The sequence below is a fragment of the Polypterus senegalus genome, chromosome 7 (assembly GCF_016835505.1).
Source record: "Polypterus senegalus isolate Bchr_013 chromosome 7, ASM1683550v1, whole genome shotgun sequence".
NCBI classification, from domain to species: Eukaryota; Metazoa; Chordata; class Cladistia; order Polypteriformes; family Polypteridae; genus Polypterus; species Polypterus senegalus.
In genome coordinates, this window is record NC_053160.1 from 39,320,435 (window position 1) to 39,347,485 (window position 27,051).

General features: G+C 37.6%; 1 protein-coding gene across 1 annotated transcript in view; it reads left to right on the forward strand.

The window, feature by feature from the left end:
- Nucleotides 1–20,959, forward strand: part of LOC120532245 (sodium channel protein type 1 subunit alpha-like) — a 112,272-nt gene extending 91,313 nt beyond the window's left edge. Inside the window, exon 21 of the mRNA XM_039758095.1 lies at nucleotides 19,684–20,959. Within this exon, the coding sequence (XP_039614029.1) occupies nucleotides 19,684–20,699 (1,016 nt within the window). The 3' untranslated portion in view covers nucleotides 20,700–20,959. The remainder of the gene's footprint in view (nucleotides 1–19,683) is intronic.
- Nucleotides 20,960–27,051: the final 6,092 nt, after the last annotated feature.

Here is a 27,051-nt window from a genome sequence, read left to right on the forward strand (position 1 = left end):
AAGTCTTACTTATCTTAATTCATGTTTCTGTGAGTTTGGTCATACAGTCATACTTTCAAATGTTCATATTAAAAACAGTCAGAAAACTGTATGCCAGTGTGCCATCTGCAGACTTGTTCAACAGTCCATGCTAGCAATGAGACTATTTCCAAACTAGCTCAATGAATGCTCTGTTTTACAGATAAAGCAAAGAAAGTTGTGTTTCATATTAACTTACAGGGGGTAAAAGATTAGACCATATTCTAAGTAAATTTAAAAACCTGATATTCTGTTATTGAAATTAAGCATTTCTAAACATTTTAAGTTTGGCTCTTATAAATAGTATGCAACTCTCTTCAGTGCTCTAGGTAGTGCTTTGGACAGGAGAGGGCTATCCGTACACACATATACACTTTATTTATCTTGATTTAATTCTTATTGGTTAACTATTTCTCTTCATAGGTATCTCTCGTAACCTGGAAATTTGGACTTGAAATACTTTGATTTAATGTAAGAAGAATTTAATCTCCTCTATGAACTGTGCATAAGAACGTATGAAATGTGACAAACGAGACGAGACCATTAAGTCCATGAGGCCTGTTTGTTTAGCTAATAGCTCAGCTGTCTCAATCCAGATAGTCCTTAAAGGTTGTCTAGGTTTCTGCTTCAACTACATGTCCAGAACTGCACGCAATGCTCCAGATGTCCTCTTACTAATGCATCATACAGTCTGAGGATAACCTCCCTCAATTTTTACAATATAATCTAACATTTTATTTGCCATTTTAATCACTTCTGCACATTGCCTTGGTGATGAAAGTGCTGTGTCAGCATAAATCCTTAAATTCTTTTCAGAGTTTGCTTCTTTTAGGACCGTGTCTCCCACCTGGTATTTTGCCCATGTGTAGCACTTTGCATTTTTCTACATTATATTCCATTTTCCAAGTGTCTGCTCAGTTCTGAAGCATTTCCAGGACTTTTTAAATTGGTTCTGCTGCTTCCTCACTGCCTGGTTTTCCTCCAATTTTAGTGTCATCTGTGAATTTCACAAGTTTACTAACTACAGCAGAATCAATGTCATTAATGTAAAGTAACAGTCTGAGGACAGACCCCTGAAGGAATTCACTGATGACCTCACTCACATGGAGCATTCTCCTGTAATATTTTTGCTCTTTGTCTACTGTCAGTTAATCAATTTGTGATGCAGATTTGTAGGTTAACTCGTATGTCTACAGTTTCTACTTTCAGAATTAATCTTTGGTATGGGACTGTATCAAAGGCTTTTTGGCTTTGTCTAAATACTGTACATTATATCTTATGCTTTTTTGTCAACTATTCCAGTTGCCTGTTCAAAAAGATTGTTTTGGAAAGATCTTTCCCTCATAAACCCATGCTGGCTCTCATTTTGCATATTACTTTCATAAAGGGATTTTAAAATTTATTTCTTATTATATTTTCCATAATTTTGCATGGTAAAGAAGTAAGACTTGTTGGTCTGTAATTACCATGAGCCATTTTGTCTCCCTTCTTGAAGAGTGAATTAACATTTGTAACTTTCAAGTCCTAAAGGTATTTCTCCTGTCTCAAATGACTGCTGAAATATGCCTAAATGACATCTTCCGTTTCTTTTAATACAATAGTTAAAATTCCGGCAGGTGCAGGAGTTTTATTAGTCTTCAATGTATCAAGGACTTGACGTACATCTCACTCTTCTATTTTAAAATCTATGAACTGAGAGCCTGGCGTTCACTTTTTGTTTGTTAAATTAAAAAATATTTGGGTGAAATATTTGATCAGTTCATTTGCTATTTCCTCCTCATTTTCAATGATTTGCTTTTTCTTTCTCATTTTCAGTAATTAATGATGAGATATAGAGTTCCATGTAGTGGTATGTACTGCCCGGCCAGGCTTATGTTTCTATTACCCTGATCTCAATTCCTGTGATTAGATCCAAGATGAAGATTTTAATGGCATCTCACCAAAGTTTTGTTTGATATGATGGTACTCACTAAATTCTTTTCTGGAGAATTCATCATTACAGCTGCTGCTTTTTATAAGGACAAGCAAGATGTTTTGTTATAGATTATATGTATTCTGTAAGATATCAAGTGGTTGATTTATTTTCATTGGGGTAATATACTGCTTATAGATTTATAAAACGTACTTCACAAAGACATCAGTTTTAATTGCAGAAAGTCAATTACAGTTTGTCCCTAACTGGAGTTGGCTCCATCTTGATTCAACTAGGACAGTCTCCTACTCTGTATGACAAACTGGACAAAGTGACTTTAATTAAAATTAATTCATTTCATGTCCATAATGTCAATTGCTGGATTTGTTTGCCTCCACCTGTATTGAAAAAGAGTTTGCGGAATTTTCTTTTCTTTTTTCTAATTCTGTTATCCTGAATGTTCAAATGACAGGAGTGGATTTTACTTTGTAAAGGTGATTAGATATGATTGTATACATTTTTACAAATTAGTTTTTGACAAGAGTTTAAGTCTATGGAGAAGAGAGATGGAGAACATTTTCTTGTACCTTTTTAAATTTCTGAATCTGTTGTTTTGAGGTGCATATTAAAATATAATGAATAATAAAGAAATCCTATTTTCAAAAACAATGTAGAAGACCAAGACAATGTATGGTAAAATGACAGTAAACAAATCCTAGATTAACAAATCCTTATTACCTGATTTAAAATTTTACAATTTGGGAAAATGGAGACAAGCAGGTCAACTTAAAGTCTGAGATTAGCTCTTGATCTTGTATTATTACTTAATATTTTTATTTATCTTAATTATGCACGTGTTTTATTTTGATATTTATTTTATCTTCTGAGCATATAGACCAACAAATCATCACTTAGGCTGGAACAACAGTGTAGTGCTTATGCTACTGTTGTCCTGGGTTCAAATCTCACATCCATGAAGAAATTCCACATTCTCCCCTTCTTTGCATGGTGTTACCTCCAGGTACTCGGATCTTTCCACCAACATCCCCAAAGATGTACATATTATGTTTTTTGGCATTTCTAAACTGACCCCATGTGCATGCCTACGTGAATGAGCCTTTCATTGGACAGACACCCTGTGCAGGGATCCTTGCTGCCTTGAACCCAGTGCTGCCAGGATAGGTTCAACCTTCCTTGTGTCCTTGGATTGGATTTAGAAGGTTATATTAATTATCACTTATGTCAACAGCAATCTAAGTATTATGTGGTTTTAGAATGAGAACAGAGACTCCCAAGAGCACAAGGAAAAAAAGAGAGCACTTAATCCAGAGCTCAAAGTAACATTACTTGCTAGTCCTGCTCTTAGTACCCTGTACATCTAAAAACAAGTAGGAACACCTACCACAGATTAAGGAGACGACTTCATCAATGTTTAAAATCACACGTTATTAAAGCACATTGGGGTCACAGGTTATTAAAGCACATATTTGATATTTATGCTTAACTAACGATTTAACAGTGCTATCAACTCCAGTAAGGATAATAAGAAATGTCAGCGGAATTAAATACCAGTGTTAAATGTACTGTACATGTGCATTTAAACTTTGTTAATACAAAGGTATTCAGCATATGATAAACTGCTACAATTAACATTGTTAATTTATTGTGATAAAATTATCAACTTTACAGTATTTTACTGTATACAGTATATATTGATGAATTTCAAAATTTATTTTGCACAAGAATGTATTAAAGTTGCATGATCAAATTTGTTGTTAATCTCAAGTCTAAATCTGACTCCACATTGTACATTATTGACAATTTATCCAAAGTTACTTGCAATGTCACACATCTGTAGCTTCCTTTCCTTCTCTGGAAAACTGAGTCAAAAATGTTGATGAGTTACATTAGAGTGTCACAACTCATGGTAATATTCATGATATTTTGAAGCATAATGTTATTTCATCCACTAGACGGCAGCTGAGAACTGTCCCGAGAGTTATTTGGACTTGATACTGTAAAGCAGATCATTGCATAACAACACCAAGGAGGTTAACAGGACCCTCACATATGGATTAGAAGCATAGCATGGAGAACATATTATTTTATGTTATTTTTATTGTTTTTCTTTAAATGTACATATCCATATCGGTGTGTGTTGATGAAGTAATTTTTGGTTTGCTTGTGTCACTGGATGTAATTTTACTGTCGTCATTATGGGAGATGTAGTTTTATAAGCACCTTACTAAACTAAAGGTGTTTTAGGATTATTCTTTACATTTTTTTTAAATTCTGACCTCACATGCTTTAACTCTTTTTAATTTTGCTTGCGCATCATCCAAAAAGTAGCAGCTGCAGTTGTCATGTCTGTCTGACCGTTTGTATGAATAAACTCTGCTCCCAATGCATCGATTATATAGTCAGATATCTCAATTACAGTGCACTGTACACATTTTTGAAATTTAATAAAATTCATAGTAAAAAGCACTTACAAATTTGTGAACTTATCTATCTTAACCATCTTATAGAATAGTCATATATCAGAATTTGTGGGCACAATACACCAGTCTGTCACAGGGCATATTCACACCTATATCAATACTCACACAACTATCAACGGCTATTTAAATAATGGCCTTTAGCTCAACAGCATCTCTTTAAACAATGGAGTCAGTGTGAATTCAGGAAGACCTTGTGAATTTCATGTATGTAGCACCCTAGTCAGCAGCAGAAGCAGAGTCAAAGTAATTTCAAGAGCTAATGCTACACCACTCACTTTTGTTAGTTTTGTTTTTGATCTGATTCACCTAAATGATCCAGTAAATAATCCATAAGCATTTCAATATTTTTTTTTCTTTATTAACTTTATTGCAATCCATACAAATCAATCAAGTTTTTACACAAAGTAAAATTGAGTTAAGAACAGATCGATCCCCACCCCTGAGAGAGAGAGAGCAAGCCAAACCGCGTGAAATTTAAGGCTTGTAAACATACCTAAATTAATAAATTCTCTGTGCTTTATGAACCTATTTTAAAATATTACTGATTAGATCCTGCCATGTTTTGAAAAAAGTCTGTACGGATCCTCTGAGTATTTGATATTTTCCAATTTCAAATAGTATAACACATCGGTTTCCCACTAACTTAAAAGAGGAGAGTTTGGGTTCTTCCAGTTTATCAGAATAAGTCTGCGTGCCAACAGTGTAGTGAATGCAATCACAATTTGTTTGTCCTTCTCCACTTTAAGCCCCTCTGGAAGAACCCCAAACACAGCTGTTAATGGGTTAGGAGGGATTGTGAGTCCAAGGCTGTCTGAAAAGTAATTAAAAATTTTTGTCCAGAATAATGTTAATTTGGTGCAGGACCAGAACATGTGACCCAGTGAGGCTGGGACTTGACTGCAACGTTCGCAGGTTGGATCACGCCCTGGAAACATTTTGGAGAGTTTTAGTCGAGACAGATGTGCTCGATAAATAATTTTAAGTTGTATAATTGTATGCTTTGCGCATATGGAGCTCCAGTGAATTCTCTGCATTGCTACTTTCCACTCCTTTTCTGATATATTAATTGAGAGATCTTTTTCCCAGTGTCCTCTTGGATCTTTGAAAGGGAGGGATTGTAAAATGATTTTATATATTGTAGAGATGGTGTCTAAGTCCTTGAGATTGAGCAATATTTTTTCCAGCATGGATGAGGGTGCAAGATGACGAAAATCTGGAAGGTTCTGTTTAACAAAGTTCCTGATTTGAAGATAGTGAAAGAAATGTGTAGCTGGAATGTTAAATTTGGAATGTAATTGTTCATAGGATGCAAAGATGTTGTCTATATAAAGATCTCTAAGCAAGTTAATTCCAAATTTTTTCCAGATATTAAAAACTGCATATGTTTGTGAAGGTTGAAAGAGGTGGTTCTTTTGCAGGGGTGCCACAGAAAGAAGCTTCTCCGTCTTAAAATGCTTTCTACATTGGTTCCAGATTCTAAGTGAGTGGAGCACAATTGGGTTATTAGTGTATTGCCGATAACGTGTGTTTATTGGAGCACAGAGCAAGGAATACAAAGAAGTACTGCAGGATTTTACTTCTATTGCAGTCCATGCCTGTGTATGTTCTTCTATTTCAGGTTCAGGTTCTTATCGCCTGTATATTTGCTGCCCAGTAATAAAACTGGAAGTTAGGTTAGAGCATTTCAATAATACAAATCATATTCACAATGTATGTCCATCATTACCTAAGAAATAAAGAAAGCTAGTGAGAGTATATAAATTATTAAAAGAACATACAATTTGTGCCTGTCATATGAACAAGTCAGCAACTAACCAACTGAATCATTACATGGCTTTTTTATTTTGGCAAACATATTTTTATTTAGGAACAGTCTTATTTTAGTGTTTTGTCTCAAGTGAGCATAATTATTAAGTAAATTAGCGCACCTTTGGTTGCACTTTTCTGTTTTTTTGGGTGTTCTGGCAGGCTGCCATGTCTTCCTACTTAAGGCAAAATTTTATTGTGCTGGAGAGAAAGCGTATTAAAATTGCTGGATAATTCCATGCCAGTCACTAAAAATTAATAAATAAATAAAAAGAAAAAGCACTATGAAACTTTGCAAATGCATAAAAGGCAGTAGACCAAAAAAACATTCTTACAAATTTGATGAGAACAAGCCATTCAGTGGAACAAGTTTGCTATTCCTGCTCACCTAATTTCTCAGAAGTAATATCTAGATTTGAAGGTCTTTGAAAGTCTTGCGCTACTTGATAATTTATTCTTTGAGTTTATGTGTCTTTCCTCATAGCCCATACTTGTCACAAACAAGCTAAATTATACACACAGTCAAACAGAAAATGTTCTAAACTTGTATTTCTTTGAAGTTTACACTGTGAAGAAGCTGATAACTTGACAGCAATAGAAGGAGCTGCCAAAGAGATAGTTTATTCAGAAATTATTGAGAAATTTAGAGGAAGAAGAGCTTCCTGAAATCACCTCAAATCTAATCCATGACCAGACAATATTTATCGTGGAGTGCTTAAAGAGGTGTGTGAGTATGTATATAAATCAGTGATGTTTTTTGAATTCACTGCAAATGGGAAAAAACTGCAAAAGATTGGAAGCGTGCAAATATTATTCCATTATGTAAAAAATAAACAAATATGTATATTGATATAGATTAATAAACATTTAGCATGTGATCAGACGAGGGATGTCGTATTTCACTAATATGCTGGAATTTTATTAAAACATACATCCAGCGAGATACAGGCATGGGCAAATTTGTTGGTACCCTTACAGCTCATTGAAAAAGTGCTGTATGCCTCCTAAAAAGAGATACTGTCTGTGTGCGTGTGGGTGTGTGTGTGTGTGTGTATGCATGTCCAGTCCCTACAAGCAATGTGATTGGTCAATTTGGCCTTGGTCTGTTTGGTCAGTTTCGCATTAGTTCTTTCGTCAAACGAGTTGAAACAGAAAGCAGCAGGCAAGAAAAATTGACATACATGAGGATACCGCAGAAAGGCATAGAAGGAACACTGAGAGTCACATTTAAACACAAAAAGTATTTTCAAGAATTTAAATGATGTTTTCACAGCTGGTAATAGTGCCTCAACTTCTATTGGTGGTGGTCAAAAGTGGACAGGAGTCGAGCATTGCCAATCAAAGAGTCAGAGCCTGAGAAGCACTTTATGGGAATGTGATCGAGAGAGGGAACACCAGCCAAGAATGGCGTATGACAAATGATGATGGTACACTTAAGGCAAGAGATATCAAATATTTTTGTTAATTTATTCTATTACCTATCTGCAACAGGTAACATAGCTATTAATCCATAGTCACGTTAGTCTCTACAGAGGGACCTGGGCAGAATCCAGGCTTGGAAACATTTGTAGTAGACAAAATGTGTTGTCAGTAAATGTAAAGTATGAACTAAAATTGTTAGATCTGAATACATAGTTGCAGTGTCTGCAGTATCTTCTTGTACTCGTGCTCCAATGTGTCTCAAAAGAGTCCTGAAATGTTTGGATGACTTTTCTACCTCTATGAATTCAAGGAAAATATTGTTCTACTTAAATAAATATGACTTTTTATTCTATATTTCCTTACACTACTTTTGAACTTCTAATTTTTTTTACACTTTAGGTTTAACATCACATAATAAATTGAAAACACCTCTGAGCAGTGTAGCATGAGTAATTTTGGGTAGATATTTAAATGACTATAGTGCCATAACAATCATATTTGATACATCTTGAGTGTATATCAGCTTTATCACTTTTAATTTGGCAAGTCCAAGAGGAAAACCTTTCAATTCAGCACCAAGATTGCTGTAAAACTATTTGGCAGCAATCCTCAAGGAGAGAATAGGAAAACCACAAAAGGAAGTAAGGAAAGGCAGGTGCAGCTGATTATGAAATATCTGCCCACACAAGTCACACCCTGGCTATTAGGTAATACTGTCAAGTTTCGCCCAAGCACAGCACCCTTTTTCAGCCATTTCATTTTACAATCTTTCATCTAACAAATAAAAATACAGTTCAGACCAATTAATGTTTATTCTAGAAATATACTCTTTTGAGAAATTCATTCATACTGTCAGATCACCACAAGTTGGGATATTTTGTTTGAACTGTGCGTATTGTCTGAGGTCTGTCACTTTGGAACATTACATTCCTCCTCCAGCCCAGGCATGAATGCAGAATAAAGCAAGTAAAAGAATGTGCTTCCAGTCTAATGCTTTTCAAGACTATTTGCCGTTTTCATCTAATTGATAGACCATAACATTTTCTGCCTATTTTATCAGCATTTTCTTTCTATTTGATGTATTTTATTTTCAAAAAAACAGAACATTACAATGACATACTATTAAATCAAACATGTAATAATTAAAATTCATATATTGAGTCATTTACTTCAAAGTGAATATAGGGAAAATATGGCAAAAACAGAAAACAAAATTCAACTGCCACCCAAGAGAACGAGAAAAAGAAGAGACAAACAAAACAAAAATCTGACCTTTTAAATATGATAGAACAAATAATAACATCAGACATTCCAGCACAAGGTAAAATAAAGGATTGCTTACCCACTAACTTATAGAAGGTGGATTGGGATTCTTCCAGTTGTATAGATACAGTAAGTCTGCCTGCTAGTAGTGTGTGATGCCATCCAGAAGTACACCAAATATCAGGCTACCTCCGTAGTGTGCAAGGATTTTTGTCCAAAATGTCTGGCCTAGTGATGCTGGGGCTGGGTGGTAGCGCTTCCAGGCTGAGTCTTTGCCCTGGATATGTTTTGGACAATTTTAAATGAGATACATGTGATCAATAAAAGACCTTTAGTTGAGTTATGGAATGCCTGGCTCAGATAGAACTGGAGTGTATTCTATATATGACTGAGTTTCGCTCCTTTTCCCCTTTCCCACTATTCCTTAGAACCTTTGAAGGGTAGATTTGTAAACCTGTGTGACAAAGGCGCTATATAGGTGCCAGACCCAACACAGACAGACATGGAGGCACACATAAAAATAAACACTATTTATTTTTCTTCAGCCCTAACACAGTCCCACAAAGTAGACAAGTCCAATTACAAAGCAAATACAGTCTTCACCACCACTCCTCCCAGCAAGTGTTGTCCTCCTCCTCCCGATTCTCGCTCCCAGATGGTGGCTGCTGGCTCCCTTACTAGCCCACCCGGAAGTGCTTCAAGTGATTGATGACCTAGATCTGGCTGCACTTCCGGGTGCGACTGCATCACTGCCCACACGGCTCAGGAAGCCATGCAGCTCCCCCTGGTAATGGTCACGGAGCCCAACAGGGCTGAGCTCCAAAGTCCCATGTCTGTGGCTCCGATGCAACCCAGTGTGGCTGCCTCCAAGTGTTCCAGGGAAGTAGTATGCCGCCCATGGCTGTTCCCCTGGGCCAAGTGTCGATGGGGCGTTCCAGCTAGGCATGGGCCCTCGCTGTCCACCACACCTGTTTTAATATATTGTTGAAATTGTGTCTGAGACTTCTTCAAGACTTACCACTATGGCCTCTGGGATGGACATGGGTGTGAGGTGTGAAATGTTGGGCAGGTTTCTTTTAACAAAATTTCTAATTTGCATAAAGGATAAAACGTGTAGCTGGAAAGTTAAATTTGGAGTGTAATTGTTTATAACATACAAATATGTTGTCTTTATAAAGATTTCAAAGTGTCTTAATTCCATAAGTTAAACACAGTAGGTCTGAGAAGGTGGAAAAAGGTGATTAACATGTACAGGAGCAAGAGATAAGAGCTCCTCTATCTTCAAAGGTGGCCTGTGTTGATCCCATATTATAAGTAACTGGTGGATGACTAGTTTGCTGGTAAATTCATGATAGTTAGTACCGAATAAAGCAAAGAGAAGGGCATGCAAAGACAATTTAGAGCAGAATTTGTTTCCTATTGCAAACCAGGAGGGTGTGAATTAATGAACTTCTGCTAATTCCCAAGATTTTATTGTGTGTATATTTGCTGCCCATTAGTAAAATTGAGAGTTAGGTAGTGACATGCCACCCTCTTCTTTAGATCTTCGTAGAGTTGCCTTTTGAACGCGTAGTCATTGACCAATGTAATAATTGTTATAAGTGTTATTTCTTAAAGAATGATTTGTTAATGTATATAGGGATATTCTGCAATAGACAAGAGCAGCTGAGGAAAGATGTTCGTTTTGACATTAATTATTCTCCCTGGACCATTTGTTAACATCTTGTTTGATTTTATCCATAGCCCTTCCAAATTTGTACTGGAAAAGATCTTTATGCTTGAATTTATAAAACAAATACCTTTATGAAACACTAACAATGGCTTCCTTCTAAATCATTTCAATATGGCCATCCTTTCATTCTTGTTTAGTCATGATGTTTTATTTGCCTGATATTTCTATGTTTTGATCTTTGACCTGTACTTTCCCTGACTAAATTTTTGACTCTAATGTATCACCTTCTGGTTATCTTTTATTCTTTCCACAATTATCTTTAGCTTCCCTGTGTCTCATAACAAAATATTTAAAAAGCAGGCAAAGCCAAATAATCAAAACACCAAAGTAATCTTACAAAAATGGAGACTAACGCTGAGAGCTGAGCAACAAAGACTGGTAAAGTTAAATTATGCCTCAGCATAGAGCAGAGACAATCAAGAGGCGTGTACTGTACATGACTTTCAGGTTACAGCTCTAAACACATAATTATAGGGAAACCGATCAGGGCAAGTTACAAGTAATTCAGAAAGGCGTAAAAAGGGAGCAGGGGTACATTTAAAGGTTTACAAAAAATAAAAGCACAACAAGTCAAAAACACAATTCTAACATAACCCACTTGTTAAACTACAAGCAATTGTCTGATGAGCTATGAAAAAAATGCCACCTGGTCAAATGAGTCACCCTTCACTGTGTGCCTGACACAAGGATGAGTCTACGTATGACATAAACTAAAACATTTCTCCCCTGATAGACGTCAGTTGTTCTGGTGTGACGTTACCCCCCTCCATAGGGCCCAACAGCACCACAGCAATGTAATCCATTTAATATGCCTGTTCCAGTCACTATTTCTGAAACTTTCTTGTCTACTGTGTGTGTGTGTGTGAGGGTGGGGTGGGCGTTGATTTAATCCAGCATACTAAAAGAAGGAATTCCTGTTGCAGTTAATACAAATAAAACCAAACAGGGACACCTTGTCCATATTATATCTCTCAAAAGAATGTGCATCCATAGTAGCAGCAATATTATTGTCTCTAATGCAGTTCTATAAACTTTGTTTTCCAAAACTTTGTGTCTAAAGTTTAGTGTGTAATATGACCTGGGCTTAGCAAGTCTGTTTAACTTCCTACACTCATAAATGTGTAGGTTTCGTTAAGTTTGGTATACTGTATAGTGCAACAAGGTCCAGCAGTCATACCTTTGCTGATAAAAGCAATTCTAGATTCTTAGCCTACAAAAGCGTCTTTCTTGTCTCAGTTATACAGTATATTCTTCTATCCATTTTCAGAGTCATGTGGAGTTGATCACTATTCTAGCTACACTGGATGCATGCATATTAGAAAGCAAATCTGTGTAGCATACCAGTTCCAAAAAAAAGTACCCTCATGAATACACTCTAAATACTCACAATGGACAAGTTTAGAGTTGACTGTGTTATTTAATATTGAAGGAAAGCTAGCATACCTGGAGGAACACACACAGACATGGGGCAATCAGTCTAGGCTGGAACCAAGGCGCTAGAACTGTGAGGACACACTGCTAACCAGTGCACCACCACATATAGATGTAGTTAGCAATTGCTATCTCTCAAAATATAAATATATATGTATCCTTATATATAATTTGATACTATCCGTATGTATGGTGTTCGCGTCAATACCCTGTATGTATGGTGTTCACGTCAATTCGATACTATCCGTATGTATGGTGTTCGCGTCAATACTCCATATGTATGGTGTTTGCATCAATACCTCGACTCCATACAAGTTAGAACCATGCAATGAGACTCTGCCTCTGTAGTCAGAACATGACGTGGCAAACGCGGACGCAGTATTGCATGATTGGCTAAGAATGTTTGAACGCTTCAGTAACGCTGCTGGACAGCCGAGTATAGTAAATCGGTGTTGGTTCGAGCAGATAACAGTAAGTTCAGTTAGTTTTTGGAAAGTTGGTTTGGTGGGGCGTACTTTCCAGGACTAACATCGTCGACTGACTTAAACCCATTGACAGCTCCGGAAACCGTAAGTAATTTAGAACGTATCGCCATTTGTTTGGTATGTCGAAATGTATCTTTGGGCAGTTCAGTTTTGGCATCCGTCCTTCTGACATCTATTGGCAAACTGAGTAATTACGGCTGGGTATTAACAATGGTCATTGTTTAAATTTTAGACGATCACAGATCTAAAATGACCATGGCAACATAATTATTACTCCGACTCTGATTAGAGTCGTAAAATACAGTTTGTTTTGAAAATTTGTTTGCCGGAAACAATCAAATGAGGTGCGCCGAAGAGCTGAGTTTACATCTCGCAGCCCCGTTTAAACAGGAAGGTCTATTTTAAGCACAAATCAGTGCCATGATAACAAAATCATTTCAAATACTTAAAAAAACAAATAATTCTTTGGATTTCACAAACGTAGAATTCGTAGCCCGATTCAATCGGGCTCCCAGTCGCTCGTATATATATAATTTGATATAAAAGAAAAAAAAAATATTTATAGTTACACTATCGAAAAGTTAAGTCACTTGTTTAGAGTCAAATTGTGAGTTAAAAGTGGGACAATACCTACAAACATATGATTTTTAACATCTAATACCCTAACTAGTAAGCCTCAATGCATTCTCTGCTTTTGTGTTTAAATAGAACTTCAACATCACACACAGCAGGCACACACATACCTGCTGAGAAAATTATTAGGACCACCATACTAATAATGGGTCAGCTCTCCATCTGCTCTCAAAACAGCAACATTTCTTTGTGGCATAGATTCCACAAGATGAGGGAAACAGTCCTTTGTGATTTCAGGCCATGTTGACATGATTGTGTCACACAATTTATGCTGATTTATCAGCAGTACAGTACATACATGCTATAAATCTCCTGTATTGCCAAACTTCGATTGGATTCAGATCAGATGACTGGAATGACTGGGAAAGCCTCTGAAGAACACCAAACTCATTGTCATGCTCATGTTTAAGATGACCTTTCCTTTGAGATTTTGTGCATTATTATGCTAATAGTAGCTATTAGAAGATGGATAAATTGTGGTCAGGATTAGATGAACATGGTCGCCAAAAATACATAAATAGGCCATGGCATTCAAGTGATGAGTGATTGGTATTAACAAGCCCAACATGTGTCAAGAACACATTCCCCACACCATTACTCCACCACCACCAGCCTGGACTGTTGACACAAGGCACCAAATTCTGACCCTACAATCTGTTTGCCTCAGTAGAAATCGAGATTCATCAGACAAGACTAGGTTTTCCCAATCTTCAACTGTCCAGTTTTGGTGACAGTAGTCTTCCCACTGCAGTCTTACCTTTCTGTTTTTGGCTGGCAGGAGTGGAACCCAACATGGTCTTCTGTTGTCATTGTCCATCCACCTCTGAGATGCTTCACTGCTCACCACAGTTGTGCAGAATGGTTGTTTGAGTTACCATAGCCTTTCAATCAGCTTGAATTAGTCTGGCCATTTTCCTCTGACCTCTGTTAACAACAAGGAGTTTCTGTCTGCAGAACTGCTGCTCACTATTTTTTATTTTTTTGACCATTTTGAGTAAACTCTAGAAAAAGTTGTGTATGAGAATTCCAGGAAATGAGCAGTTACAGAAACAGTTAAACCAGCCCATCTGGCACCAAAAATCATGCTGCAGTTGAAATCACTGAGATCACATTTTTTTCCCCTTTGTGGTGTTTGATGTGAATTTTAAATAAAGTTCCTGACCTGTGTCTGTATGATTTTCAACACTGCACTGCTACCACATGATTGGCTGATTACATAATTGCACAGATAAGCAGGTGTACAGGAGTACCTAATAATCTGTTCAGTATGTGTACAGCACACTTATTATGAATAGTCTGATGTGAATTTTTTCACATATTAAAATGCTTATATTTTAAACTTTTCACCACCATTTTGAATGCACTACAGAAATCTGTTATCCAATGTAGCTGTTACTTTGTGTGATTTAACTGTATAATTTGTCTTTGCTTAGTTCCCATTCAACAAGATATAATATAGCAGTAGCTTCAAGCCATGCAAAAGTTACCAAATACTTGCCAAAGTCTTACAACAAGCTTAAATACTTAAATAGAGAGCTGATTTACTGGATTTATTGGATGATGTCAAATACATTTCAAACAGGTAGTGTACTCTTTTCTCACTGAATCCTACTTCTATCCTAATCCATCTTTATTGCAAATGTTCTGCCTGCCACCTTCAATATCTGTTATGAACTGGGGTTTGTTTGAGGGTGTTGAGGGTTTCAACCCTACACTTATTTTGTACATTTTGCAGGAGTCTTTATTTTTTTATCACCGTCAAGGATACTTTGGGATGTTCCTTATGTAGGCACACATGTTGTCAGTAAATGGCTCTTTTTGCTATCCTGTGACCATTGGAAGTCACGATTGCCGTGTCAACTCTGCTGCTCTATTTAAACTGGTAGTGTGCTACACGTGACGTTCAAGATTTTGAATGGTGTGAAAAACTTTTGTTTACAGATTAGCCTTTTTCAAATGCATTTAGAAAGTTGGGACTTTGCATGGGTTTTTTGACTGTTGTCATTGTTGTATCAGAAATAGCAGTTCACACACGTGTAATGCTTAACTATCTTTTCTTTGTTTAATATCCACACCAACAACCAATACTTCCGTTTTCCTCCTACAACCCCCCACATCCGCTTCTGCACAGACATCACATTTCCCCTCCCTTTTTTTAAAATGAAGGCCTACTTGGTAACATAGTCCTTAAGCCAGGAGGGAGGTCTTCTGTGCCTGAATGAACGTGAAATCTCATTGGAAACCCATGGAAGTGATTGAGGAGCAGCCAGTCCATTTCCAGCCACTGTTTGGGGCTCCCATGCCATCAGGCTATGGATGTTTGGGCCATGATGAAGCTGACTTGGTGACGTGACTCTTTTCAGGCTATTTACGCGACGCCTAGAACCATCTTGCAGAAGAAAAGTAGCTGGTCCAAGCTGCCGAGTAATTTTCATTGGATCTGACCAATGGGGTTGCATCTTGTTGATAAGGCGAGGAAGCCACACACGCACCCAGTCTTGTTCCTTTAGTAATGGCAGTTTTGATTTTCTGGCCTGACTGAAATGCTGCTGCATATGCTGCTGTTGAGAGGTAACATGGGCCTGTGTCTGTGAGAGTGTTGGTATAGGTAACGATTTACCCAAAGAAAGACGGTCCAAAGGAAGAGTCAGCTCTCTACCTAACATTAAGGAAGCACGTGATACCCCTGTTGTGGTATGCTTTGTTGCTCAAAAATGTAACAGGGTCTGGAGGAGAGCTGCCTCAAACTGCCAACCTTCTGTCAGGTATGCCTGGATTTCATTTTTTATCATTCGGTTGAGGCGTTCGACCCCGCCATTTGATTCTGGGTGATACACAGCAGTTCTAATGTGCTTAATGGCCTTCTCTTCCAAACAGTTATGAAATTCACCAGAAGTGAACTGGGGCCCATTATCAGTAGTTATCATTGCAAGCCCCACCAAGCGAAGAGGTAATCCAGGCTCCTAATAACGGATTGGGTAGTCACTGTTGCAAGAGGCAGGGCTTCTGGCCATTTTGAATGGAGATCATACACCATCAAGAGATAGCGAGCGTGGTGTGGAGTACCAAGCAATTCACCACAAATGTCGACTTGAATGTGCTTCCGTTTTTCCCCCTACAACCCCCCACATCTGCTTCTGCAGAGACATCACAGTCATGATGATCTGGATTTAGATTTTTGATTTATTTATTTATGCAGTCTTTCCCTTGACTTCTAACAGTAACAGAGGTTTTAGAGGTCAAGGAATTTAATGGTCTGGTCTGTTCTTTGATTTAGGATGTTTTTGAAGACATTAATTTTGATCTTACTAAGAAGCCATTTTGTTTTTAATACCAGTTCGGCCATTGAGTGTAACTACTGTGACAGTAGGTCAGCATCATACATTCCTTTACTGTCCAAGTGTGTGACTAATTCATAACTTAAAACTCTAGCGTCATCATTGTTAAAAATCTCTCTGCATATGAATTGCTTAAGTTCTTTGACTTTGAATTACATCTTACATTTTGACTTACCGTATATACTCGCGGCTTGAGTCAGGGCTTGATTTTACCATATAATTTCTGATATTTTATAATGTTGATCGTATAAGTCGAATTCGGAAAACTCACACTATTGGTCCAAGAAATTATGATATGCTAACACCCACAAGAGAGAGTAACCATTCTATGTATTGTGCCTACGTGACCACGCAGTAATATCCAAACTATTCTGAAGCAATGTTTGCACTGTTTAGTGTTTTTTTGTATCTCACACCCTCATACACCTTTATCGTCCCTTATCAACGATGGAGAGCTCGATCAGAAGAAAATATGAAGCTGGTTTCAAATACAACGTCATTGAAGTAGTGACAGAAATTGGACTGCGCTGCTGCAACAAAATTCGATGCGACTGAGAAACTGATGTGAGATTGGAGTAGGCAAGAAGATGTAACAAAAAAAATTAAGTGTTGCATTTTTGAACAGGCGTATAATTCGGGGTCTGATTTTATGATCGACTTGTACATGAGTATATACAGTAGTTTACATTGTTCTCTTTTATAACACTCCATCTCCCAGTTTATTATTTTTATTTCACATCCTGACCATTGTTTATTCAAATCTCATCCTTCTGGTTTCTACCTTGACTTACATTATGTCTGCTGATTCTGCCCTCAGCAGTTATTACGTCTTCAAGTCTTGTTTGCACATTAGCTGTTGGCATTTTACTATCAAAATCTTGATCCTTACCTGTACCTGATGATCATTACAATCTTCTAGTCCACCTTTCCATTTGCAATTTCTATCCTTTTCAGGAAAATAGCTAAGCAAATTACTTTCTATATAAAAAATTAATTTCTGCAGCAGGGTTTAAAAAAATCTCGCATATTTTTATTTATACATAATTATAGTAGAATGCCACCAAAGCAACTTTTTAGGTCTACAGTATATAATATGATGAACAGCAATTGAGAATTTATGAAGATATAAATCAGAAATGAGTGATTCAGTTCTGCATCATGACTGATAAAACTAAGCAAATGCTTGGATTTAATGTACATAGTGCTTGATGTACAGAAATCTAATGCTGCAGGTTGCAAAAAAATGGTGTCAAGGGTTGCTTGATTAGCAATATCTTCACAAAGACAAAGACCCTGAGTGATACTGGAGTGGCAAGGACTGTTTTAAAAGAAACGAAGAAAGACACGGGTGCTCTTAAAGAACCATGGAAAGTAAGAATGGATGTGGCAAACATACAGCCTCTCCATGCTAGCCAGTGGTAGCAGAGAAATCTCATATGATACAGCCATTGGATGTACATCACATGGTCCTGTTGCATATAGCAAAAGAAGAAAACCAGAGCACAGCCTTGATTCTCAAAAAACAACGACCTCAGGAGTGGAGATTCTCGGAGCACCACTTGGTGCTATTGTGAGTGAAACGGCCAGTCGTTTTCTAGATTTGTTTAGGAAGTGTCACCCTTTGGGTATATAGCCTGTTTCCTACCACAAAGTAACCGAGTGTAGAATTGGGATTTAAGTTGGAATCTTCACTGGTGGGCGGCACGGTGGCGTAGTGGTAGCGCTGCTGCCTCGCAGTTAGGAGACCCGGGTTCGCTTCCCGGGTCCTCCCTGCGTGGAGTTTGCATGTTCTCCCGTGTCTGCGTGGGTTTCCTCCGGGCGCTCCGGTTTCCTCCCACATTCCAAAGACATGCAGGTTAGGTGGATTGGCGATTCTAAATTGGCCCTAGTGTGTGCTTGGTGTGTGGGTGTGTTTGTGTGTGTCCTGCGGTGGGTTGGCACCCTGCCCAGGATTGGTTCCTGCCTTGTGCCCTGTGTTGGCTGGGATTGGCTCCAGCAGACCCCCGTGACCCTGTATTCGGATTCAGCGGGTTAGAAAATGGATGGATGGATCTTCACTGGTGGGTAGAACAAATTTGAGGAGAGAGAAAATAGTCAGGAGTGACTTTTTGAGGTTTTTGAAAGGTGATGCCTGACCTAAGAAATACGACCAAAAACATGCATTGAGAGGGCCAGTTGGCCATTTTACTATCTTGCTGCCTTTTCTTTAATACTCCATGTTCTTCCCCTAATCATCCATCCTTCTTGCTTGGTTTAATAAAACCATATTTGGACAAGTTGCTGGTGTTCATTGTGGGTGGAGAGACATGTACAGTAGGTGCCCTCTTCCTATTGTGAGAGATAAGTGGATCTTTTATGTACACATAATTAATTGCTATTCAAAAGTGAATATGCAGTGGCTTGACTTGTATATAAATGAAAAGTCAGATTCCCCTTATTAAGCGTTCTATTTATTCTTTATTTATAACTAAACAACTCTGTTTGAAAACTAAACATTATTTTTAAACGCCTTTTACAATGCGTTCCTTGATTGAAGTGTTTTTATAAACAAACCTCAAACTATTTGAAAGCAATTAATATTTCATCTATATGGCAAAACCTGGCATCAAGATTAAATTAGCAAGATGTGGGTGAATCATGAAAGGTTCGTCTAATCTTTCTAATAGCTAGGATGCTGCTACGGCTTGTCAAACCCTTTTAAAAAAATTTGTGTTAATTTTTTTTTATTATTATTATTTTCATTGACAACTGAGTTTACTGATTTCAGGTTCTTTTTATTTAACATTAAATCCATTGACTGGGAATCATGCATAGTATGCATTACCTGGTTAGATTTAAGAGTAGACCGTTCACATACTGTCCTGATTATGGTGTATTTTTTACTTATTTGTGCTACTTTCTCCCAATATTCAATGCAAATTTTAATAAATCATCATTGCAAAATTGTTTCATTTAACATGTATTTTAAAATACCTAATTTGCTGTAAAAAATTCAATCTAATATTTGTAACTAACTAATTCAATGTAGGGTACATTTTTAATGCCATACATTTTACAGTGACTAAATTGCTCGACACATAAACCACTTTTAAACAACATTTGGATGCATTTGAATATCTAAACCTTTATCTTTTTATTTAAGGAAATTTACTGGATAGTGTGGCCACCCAGATTGGCTTCTCTCCAACCATGCTGCGTGTTCTGAGATTAGCCCGGCTTGGAAGACTGCTCAGGCTTGTCAGGTCCTTGAAGGGAATTCGGAGACTGATTTTCACCCTGATTATTTCAATTCCTGCTCTCTTCAACATCGGGATTCTACTCTTTCTGGTAATGTTTATTTACTCGATACTGGGCATGAATCTATTTCGAGATCTGCCGAGAAATGGATCCATAAATGAGATTGTGAACTTTGAAACTTTTGCAAACAGCATGCTGCTTCTGTTCCGTCTGACTACTGCCGCGGGGTGGAATGATGTACTCCAGCAGCTTCTCGTTAGCAATGTGCAACCAAATATTGTGTGCATTTTATTCATGTCATCGTACATATTAATTTCTTTTATTGTGATTGTTAATATGTATGTGGCTGTCATTCTTGAGAACTTCAATCAAGCCCAAGAACAGGAGATGGCTGGTGTCACAGATGACGACATTGACATGTTCTATGAGGTGTGGAGTAAATATGACCCTTTTGCTACACAGTTCATTCTTTATGAGCAACTGTCTGATTTCCTTGATGATCTTAAGCCTCCCATGAGAATACCAAAACCAAATGCAGTCAAACTTGCAGCCCTGAACCTCCCTGTAACCAATGGCAATAAGCTGCACTGCCTAGATATACTGAGAGCAATGTGTTGTGTCATCGTAGGCAACGTGAAGGAGACAGACCCTTTAAAAGAGCTGCAAGGGAAGATTGTTGACAGGATGAAAAAGAGATTTCCAATCCGCAACACAATGCAGACTGTAACTACAACCTTAATGATTCGTAAGGAGGTCAAGGCAGCTATGACAATTCAGAAAGCCTTCAGAAGATGGCGGAAAAGACAACGGCTTAAAATGGCAAACATGCGTGCAGAAAAGAAATCTGTGCACTCAGTGCACTCGAGCTCAACCAGTTCATCATCAAGTAGGCCATCTTCACCTGATGACGTTTCACTCTAAAACTGAAAGGTGGTCTGAATCATAATAAGTATGAATAAATTAGAAACGGTATATATACATTTGGTGGAAATTCAGAACATTCCTGGAATCAAAATGTATTTTTATAAATTATCAGTTTCAGGTAGAGATTCGTTTCATCAGACTTAATAGGTAAATTTGCACAAATTGAGCCTTTCTACATACCGGCTGTCAATTTTAACAATTTCTTGCAATAAAGTAATATTTCTGTTTGTTCTGTTTTTTCATATCTGGAATATTATATTGCTGGCAATTTGCTTAATATTCAACAATATTAAAATTATTTTTTTATTTGTGGTCTAAAAATAAATAATTATCTGATCATTTATTGTTCATTGCTTATATTTTATATACTGACCGTTCATGTTATATACATGTTTATTTCTTAATTTTGCAATAATTATTAAGACATTTAAAAGTTAGAAGTATAATAGAGTAGTAAAGGAAGGGAAACTAACACTAGGAAATAAAATTCAATAGGATTCGTTCCGCAGATTTGTTAACAGCTTGAGCAATTGGATGATTTAGCATTCATAAGCTGAACTCAGCAAAGCACCAGCTATGTCACCAGAGTCACTTGCAAGAAACATCTTCGGTGAAAGGCTTCAAGAAAGCTGCAGCTTTGTTTTTCTGTAATAAACGGGAAAGATGGGTCATGTCCCTGATAATTATGTCTGCAGCAAGACACAAAACAGACGTGGTTTCCTGGCCTAAATCACAGATGAAAATCAATATGGCTTCCCAGTGGTGTTTTGGCTTTTTTATGAGGTACGTGTAGGAGGTGTTGAAAAAAAGGCTTGAGCTCATCCTAATTACAAATAAGTGCTAAAGCAAGCAAATGCAGAGGCACTGAAGTAAGTGTTTAAAAATAGGGATGAAAGTATGCATTTGTTTAATTAACCTTGATGTAATAATATTTTATCAAATATAAGACACTTGTCACAAAAACATGAAACTGTGAAGCCTTGGGATATGCAGCTGAAGTGTGTGCAAACAATTTAATATTGCAGAGAATTCTGCTTTAAAAAGTCTGAGCAGCATATCATTTGCAATTAGCATGTAAAGCTTCTTATTCTGAAGCCTTTTTCACTTTTAGGTGGGGTTGCGATATTTGACCAACTTCACCTAATCCTCCCTTAGATCTCCCTTCACACAGACCATCCACTTGCTCTTCTTCTTCGTCCCGACACCTCCTTATCCTTGATTCTTCTGCCCACATTGTTTCCTTCTCTTCTTGTGATATGCTCGTACCCCTTTAACCTTCTTTCCTGTATTTCTTTTGCTGTACTTCAGTTTCTTTCATTCCTGATCTTATCAAGCTTTGTCGCTCCACACTTCCAGCTCAACATCCACATTTCTGCATCATTCAGTTTCCTCTCATGCATTTTTTTACCTGTCCCGGTTACTGACCCTTACAACAAGGCAGATTTGACCACTGTTTGCAGGCACCCATACCACATGCTCTTCAAAACAGGCAATCCATCTGAAGCTAATCATGTTTGGGCCCAGCCAGTACTTGGATGGGAGACATAACCTAGGTTACTGTTGGAAGAGGTGTTGGTGAGGCCAGCAGAGGACCCATATCCAATGGTCTGAATGTGGACCCCAATGCAGTATTGGGGATGCTGTGCTGTAAAAAACTGGTACCATCCTTTGGATGAGAGGTAAAATCGAGGTCCTGACTCTCAGTGGTCATAATAGACATGGACATCCTTTGTAAAGAGTAGGATATATCCTGATGCCCTGGCTAAATTCCAGTCCATGGCTTATTCATTCTGGCCACCCAATTGGCTAACTATCCCCCTGACAGATAATCAAAATGGCTGCCGTCACATCATCCAGGTGGCTGCTCAACATTGGAAGAATTATTCTTATTTTTATTTCATACACTCTTGCACTAACTTTTTGGTCACATAGCACTCTTGATACCTTTTTTTATTTTTTCATACCTGACTACATTCTATGCTTTATTTTTAAACCTAGCTCTCCATCTTTTGTTGTTGTTGACCTGAGATATTTGAAGTTTTGCACCTTTGTAGGCTTTTCTCCCTGGAGGTTAACTTCTCCATCTTGCTTTTGTCCCTTAAATCTTAGATATTCTGTCTTTTCCCTACAAATCTTCAGTCCTCTGTCCTCCATAGCTGTGCTCCATTGCTCCAGTTTCCTTTCCACAATATTCTAGGTGGTGCCACCTTGCACAATGTCATCTTCAAACATGGGGTAATTGAATCGTCCTAACAGAACATTTAAATCATGCAGGCAAATGCCCTGAAGTAAGCAGCATCTCAGAGTGTTACACCACCAACTAAAAAGAATTAACTACTGGCACTGGTGTAGTTTGTACACCAATCAGTTATTTTTGTCCAACGTTATTTTACTTGAACCTACTGGCAGCACCGCCATCTCACCTCAGCTTGATTCACTACAAGTCCAGTGTCACAATGGTTTCCCTCCAGTGTTTTATTCGGATTCAGCGGGTTAGAAAATGGATGGATGGATATTTTATATAGTATTACAACCTCATAGCATGAATATAAATAGCCATTTTAACACTGGTGCATAACGTACACCGCGTGAGTGGTTATGAGATGAGAAATGGTGCGAATAGTTACACATTAGTGTGCAGCTTGCCTTTTTCATATGCTTTGCATGGCAGAAATGTTAGTTAAGGAGAAGGACATGCATCATTTTCACACAGAGGGTGAAAGATTCCAGAAACTATAAAAAAACCAGTCCACCGTGAACATGATAATGCTATAAAATATAGTGAATTAAAAACAAAGTGTCAACACGGCAAGATTTCAAGTAACAAAGCAGGACCAGGCTTGTGAATGTTTTAAAATACAGTAAAGAAAATGCTCACACAATTAGTGAAAAACTTTCAATTGATTTGAAAAAGATAGAAGGCTGACAATTAACTAATTAGGCTAACCCTCGGAAAAATCATAAATTACCTAATTACAGGGTGGTACAGTCACAGTAATGACGTTCAGGGAAATTTTGGGGGGTGTGAATAAATAATTATGGCTGTAGGAAAAATAAAGTAAAATGCTTCTTGGCTATTAGTTGCATCTTGTCGTTTCTTCTCTCATTCCTCTTATTTGCCTTTTAAGATTAATAGCAGGTGTGTTGTTTTCTAACTATTTCAATCCATTGCACATTTTTTATTTTAAACAAATCGAGTCGGGCAAAAAAAAGCTGATGACCTGGCTGGTGTGCCAACACACTGCTGCACTTTGCCATCTAAAGCCCTACAGGCTTCTAGATGTGTCATATCATTTAAGGCCTAAAAGGCACTAGAGATTTAAAAGTTTATGTTTTGTTTATATCAGTTGAGTCCACATTTCCTCCTCCAGATCTTTGCTTTTTTTTTTGGTTATATGACAGATATGTCACTTCCAGTCCTGGCCACACTTCACTCCTGTAGAAAAGTTCTTGGTCTCTATAAAGTCAGCAGTACAGTCACAACTTTGGCTACAGGATAGTGACTGAAATGGCTCTGAGTGACTGCTTCCAAATGACAGACTGGGAAATGATGTGCAAGACACATGGGGATGATATTGAGGGATTCAGCGATTGCATCACAGACTACATTAACTTCTGTGTCGACACAGTCAAACGCTCAAGGACAGTGACTTGCTTTCCAAACAACAAATCCTGGATTACTAAGGAACAAAAGGTAAGAAAAGGAAGCTTACAAAGCTAAAATATGCAAGCTTTCAAGGCAACTTGGGCCCTTTCTTCAGGCACGATGTAAGGGGCTTGAATTGCCTCGAAGTTTGCATATTGTAATCTTTTTAATTAGCCAATAATTCATAATGGATAACACGGTACAACACCCGAGCACTAAAGCTAAAATAGAAAGCAAACACACTCAGAATAACATGAAAGATGTCTGGATTGGACTGGGAATAATTACTGAACTCAAGCAATCCAGAACCAATTTTTACTAGATTTACCCTCCCACTGCCACCTTCTTCCAATGACCAGTCTCTCCACACACCACCCCTACCACATCAACAATTACTAACTCTTCAACTGGAATGGCTAGCGATGAGGCCACATCTGACCATCAGTATGGGCTGTCCATAGCTGAAAACCAATTAAGGAGACAACTGAGGAAGCTACACACATTAATAGCTGTGGGACCAGATGGAGACAGTCCTTGAATTTAAGGCCAGTGCTGACCAACTTTGTGGTGTCCTCTGTCACCTGTTCAGTCTGTCCCTAAGGCTCCAGAAAGTGACACTGCTGTGGAAAACATCCTGCATTGTTCCTATTCCAAAGAGTACAGACCAGTGGGTCTTACGTCTCACATTAGGACCTTTGAGAGGCTGGTTCTGAACCACAGTGTGTGTGTTTATTTATTTGTTGGGCTTCTGTAAAAAAACAAATTTCTCCTGGGAACAAATACAGTTCTATCTATCTATCATAGCGCCTTTCATATCTATCTATCTATCTATCTATCTATCTATCTATCTATCTATCTATCTATCTATCTATCTATCTGTTTCCCTTCTTCAGTATTGGAAAACATAAACTAATCTTTCCCAATCTAATGGCCATTGTTGAGTTCTCCAAATCTACTGACAGATTGCAAGCAACACTTTTCCAGCATCATCTTGCAGATTTTTAACCAGTTCAGTTAGGATTTTGTCACATCCCACAATCTCATTTATTAACATTGTTTTCTAGAGCTCATTTAATTTCACTTTCCAGAAGGTCAGGATCTAGATCAATCAGGGTACCTTTGCTATTGGGGTCCTTCAAGTACAATTCTTCTGAATATTCCTGCCATCTCATCTTGATTTATTCTGCTTCTGTAAGGTTCCTTCTATCTTTTTCTATTACTATACTAATTTCTGCAAGAAAAGTTCCTTTGATACCTCTGATTCTTTTGAAAGGTCTCTTGTTTTCCTCATTCTGATAGCACCTTCAGAGTTTTGGCATTGTCCTTCTATATAAACTTCCTTATCTTTTCTTGAGCTTTGCATTCCTTTGTTAACTGATATTTGCTTTGTTTCCACAATATTAATTTCAATATTTCTATTTATACTATTGCAAAAAGAAAATTAGACATCAGAGTAAAAAATAATAATTATAACAGATATTGTAGTAAACCATAAATCCTTGTATTAAATCATGAGGAACTGGGAAACTAAAAACAAAATATTATTTAAAAAAAAAAAGCAAAGTATCCTTTCATTCATTTACCGACCTGCCTAATCAAGTTCAGGATCCTATGGGTATGTGTTCTATTCCAGGCATATCAGGCACATCAGGCACAGAGAAATCACTCCCTCAAGGCCAGTTTAAAGTCACCAATCAAATTTTATTAAAGTTGTTATGTCTGTAACAAACATTAACTGTGCCAAGGAACCAAAGAGTCCAAAGGAGTTGCCTGAAACAACTAAGACAATTTAAGGCAAACAATGTCCCAAAACATAAATCCAAAGAGTAATAATAAAATAAACAGGTACAGAGGACAAAAAATCCAGTAATTGACAAAGCAAAAAAAAAAATCACAATATAAACTCACTAACATCAGCACATTCAATAAATCACAAGAGACTGTGGGTTTTCCTCAGCCTTTATAGGGATGAGATCTGGTCCATTGACGGTGATGGGAAGGTGGCCCCACCTCTTGGGGAATCACCCACAAAAACACATGGCACACAGAAGAAGAAAGTATATATATCTTCTTATTTTAAAACCAACATATATATGTTTGGTATCATTCTTTTCAGTATTCATCGAGCTTTAATGTGATGTTGTTAAATTTTCAGATTCTTATTGTGTTTTTAAATTATAAACTAAAAACAATCAAGAACTCATGTTCCACGAGACGAGACTTTGTGTCAAAAGATTTAACCACGGCCGGGGTGCCGGAAATAAAAAAGAGTACAGCTCTCAGACAAAGAGTAGGACAGCTGCTGTACAGCCTTTTAAAAGATCGCGCGGTGCAGCAACAGCAGCAAGCCAGCAGCTGATCGAGCAAAAAGGAGGTAAAAAAACAAACTGTATTTGTTTCCCATTGTATCACCGTTTAAGAGAGGGTTTCGGAGGAGCGACTGCATCTCCTTGGGGTACGTTCAGCCCCCCCCCTCTTCACAACGCAAGCAGCAGAGACGTGAAATGGCTGGTGCATAGCTCTGGCTGGGGGGGTAGGCGAGCAAAGTGAGCACGGGGGAACCCTGCTTTGACCGGATGTTCAAAAAGTTTATGCACTTTCATATTTTCATTGGAAGCGGTGAAGGCGGGAGGAGTAGTAATTGGTAGTTGGTACAATGATATATACTGTATAAAACAAAACGATCAACAATGTTAACATAAA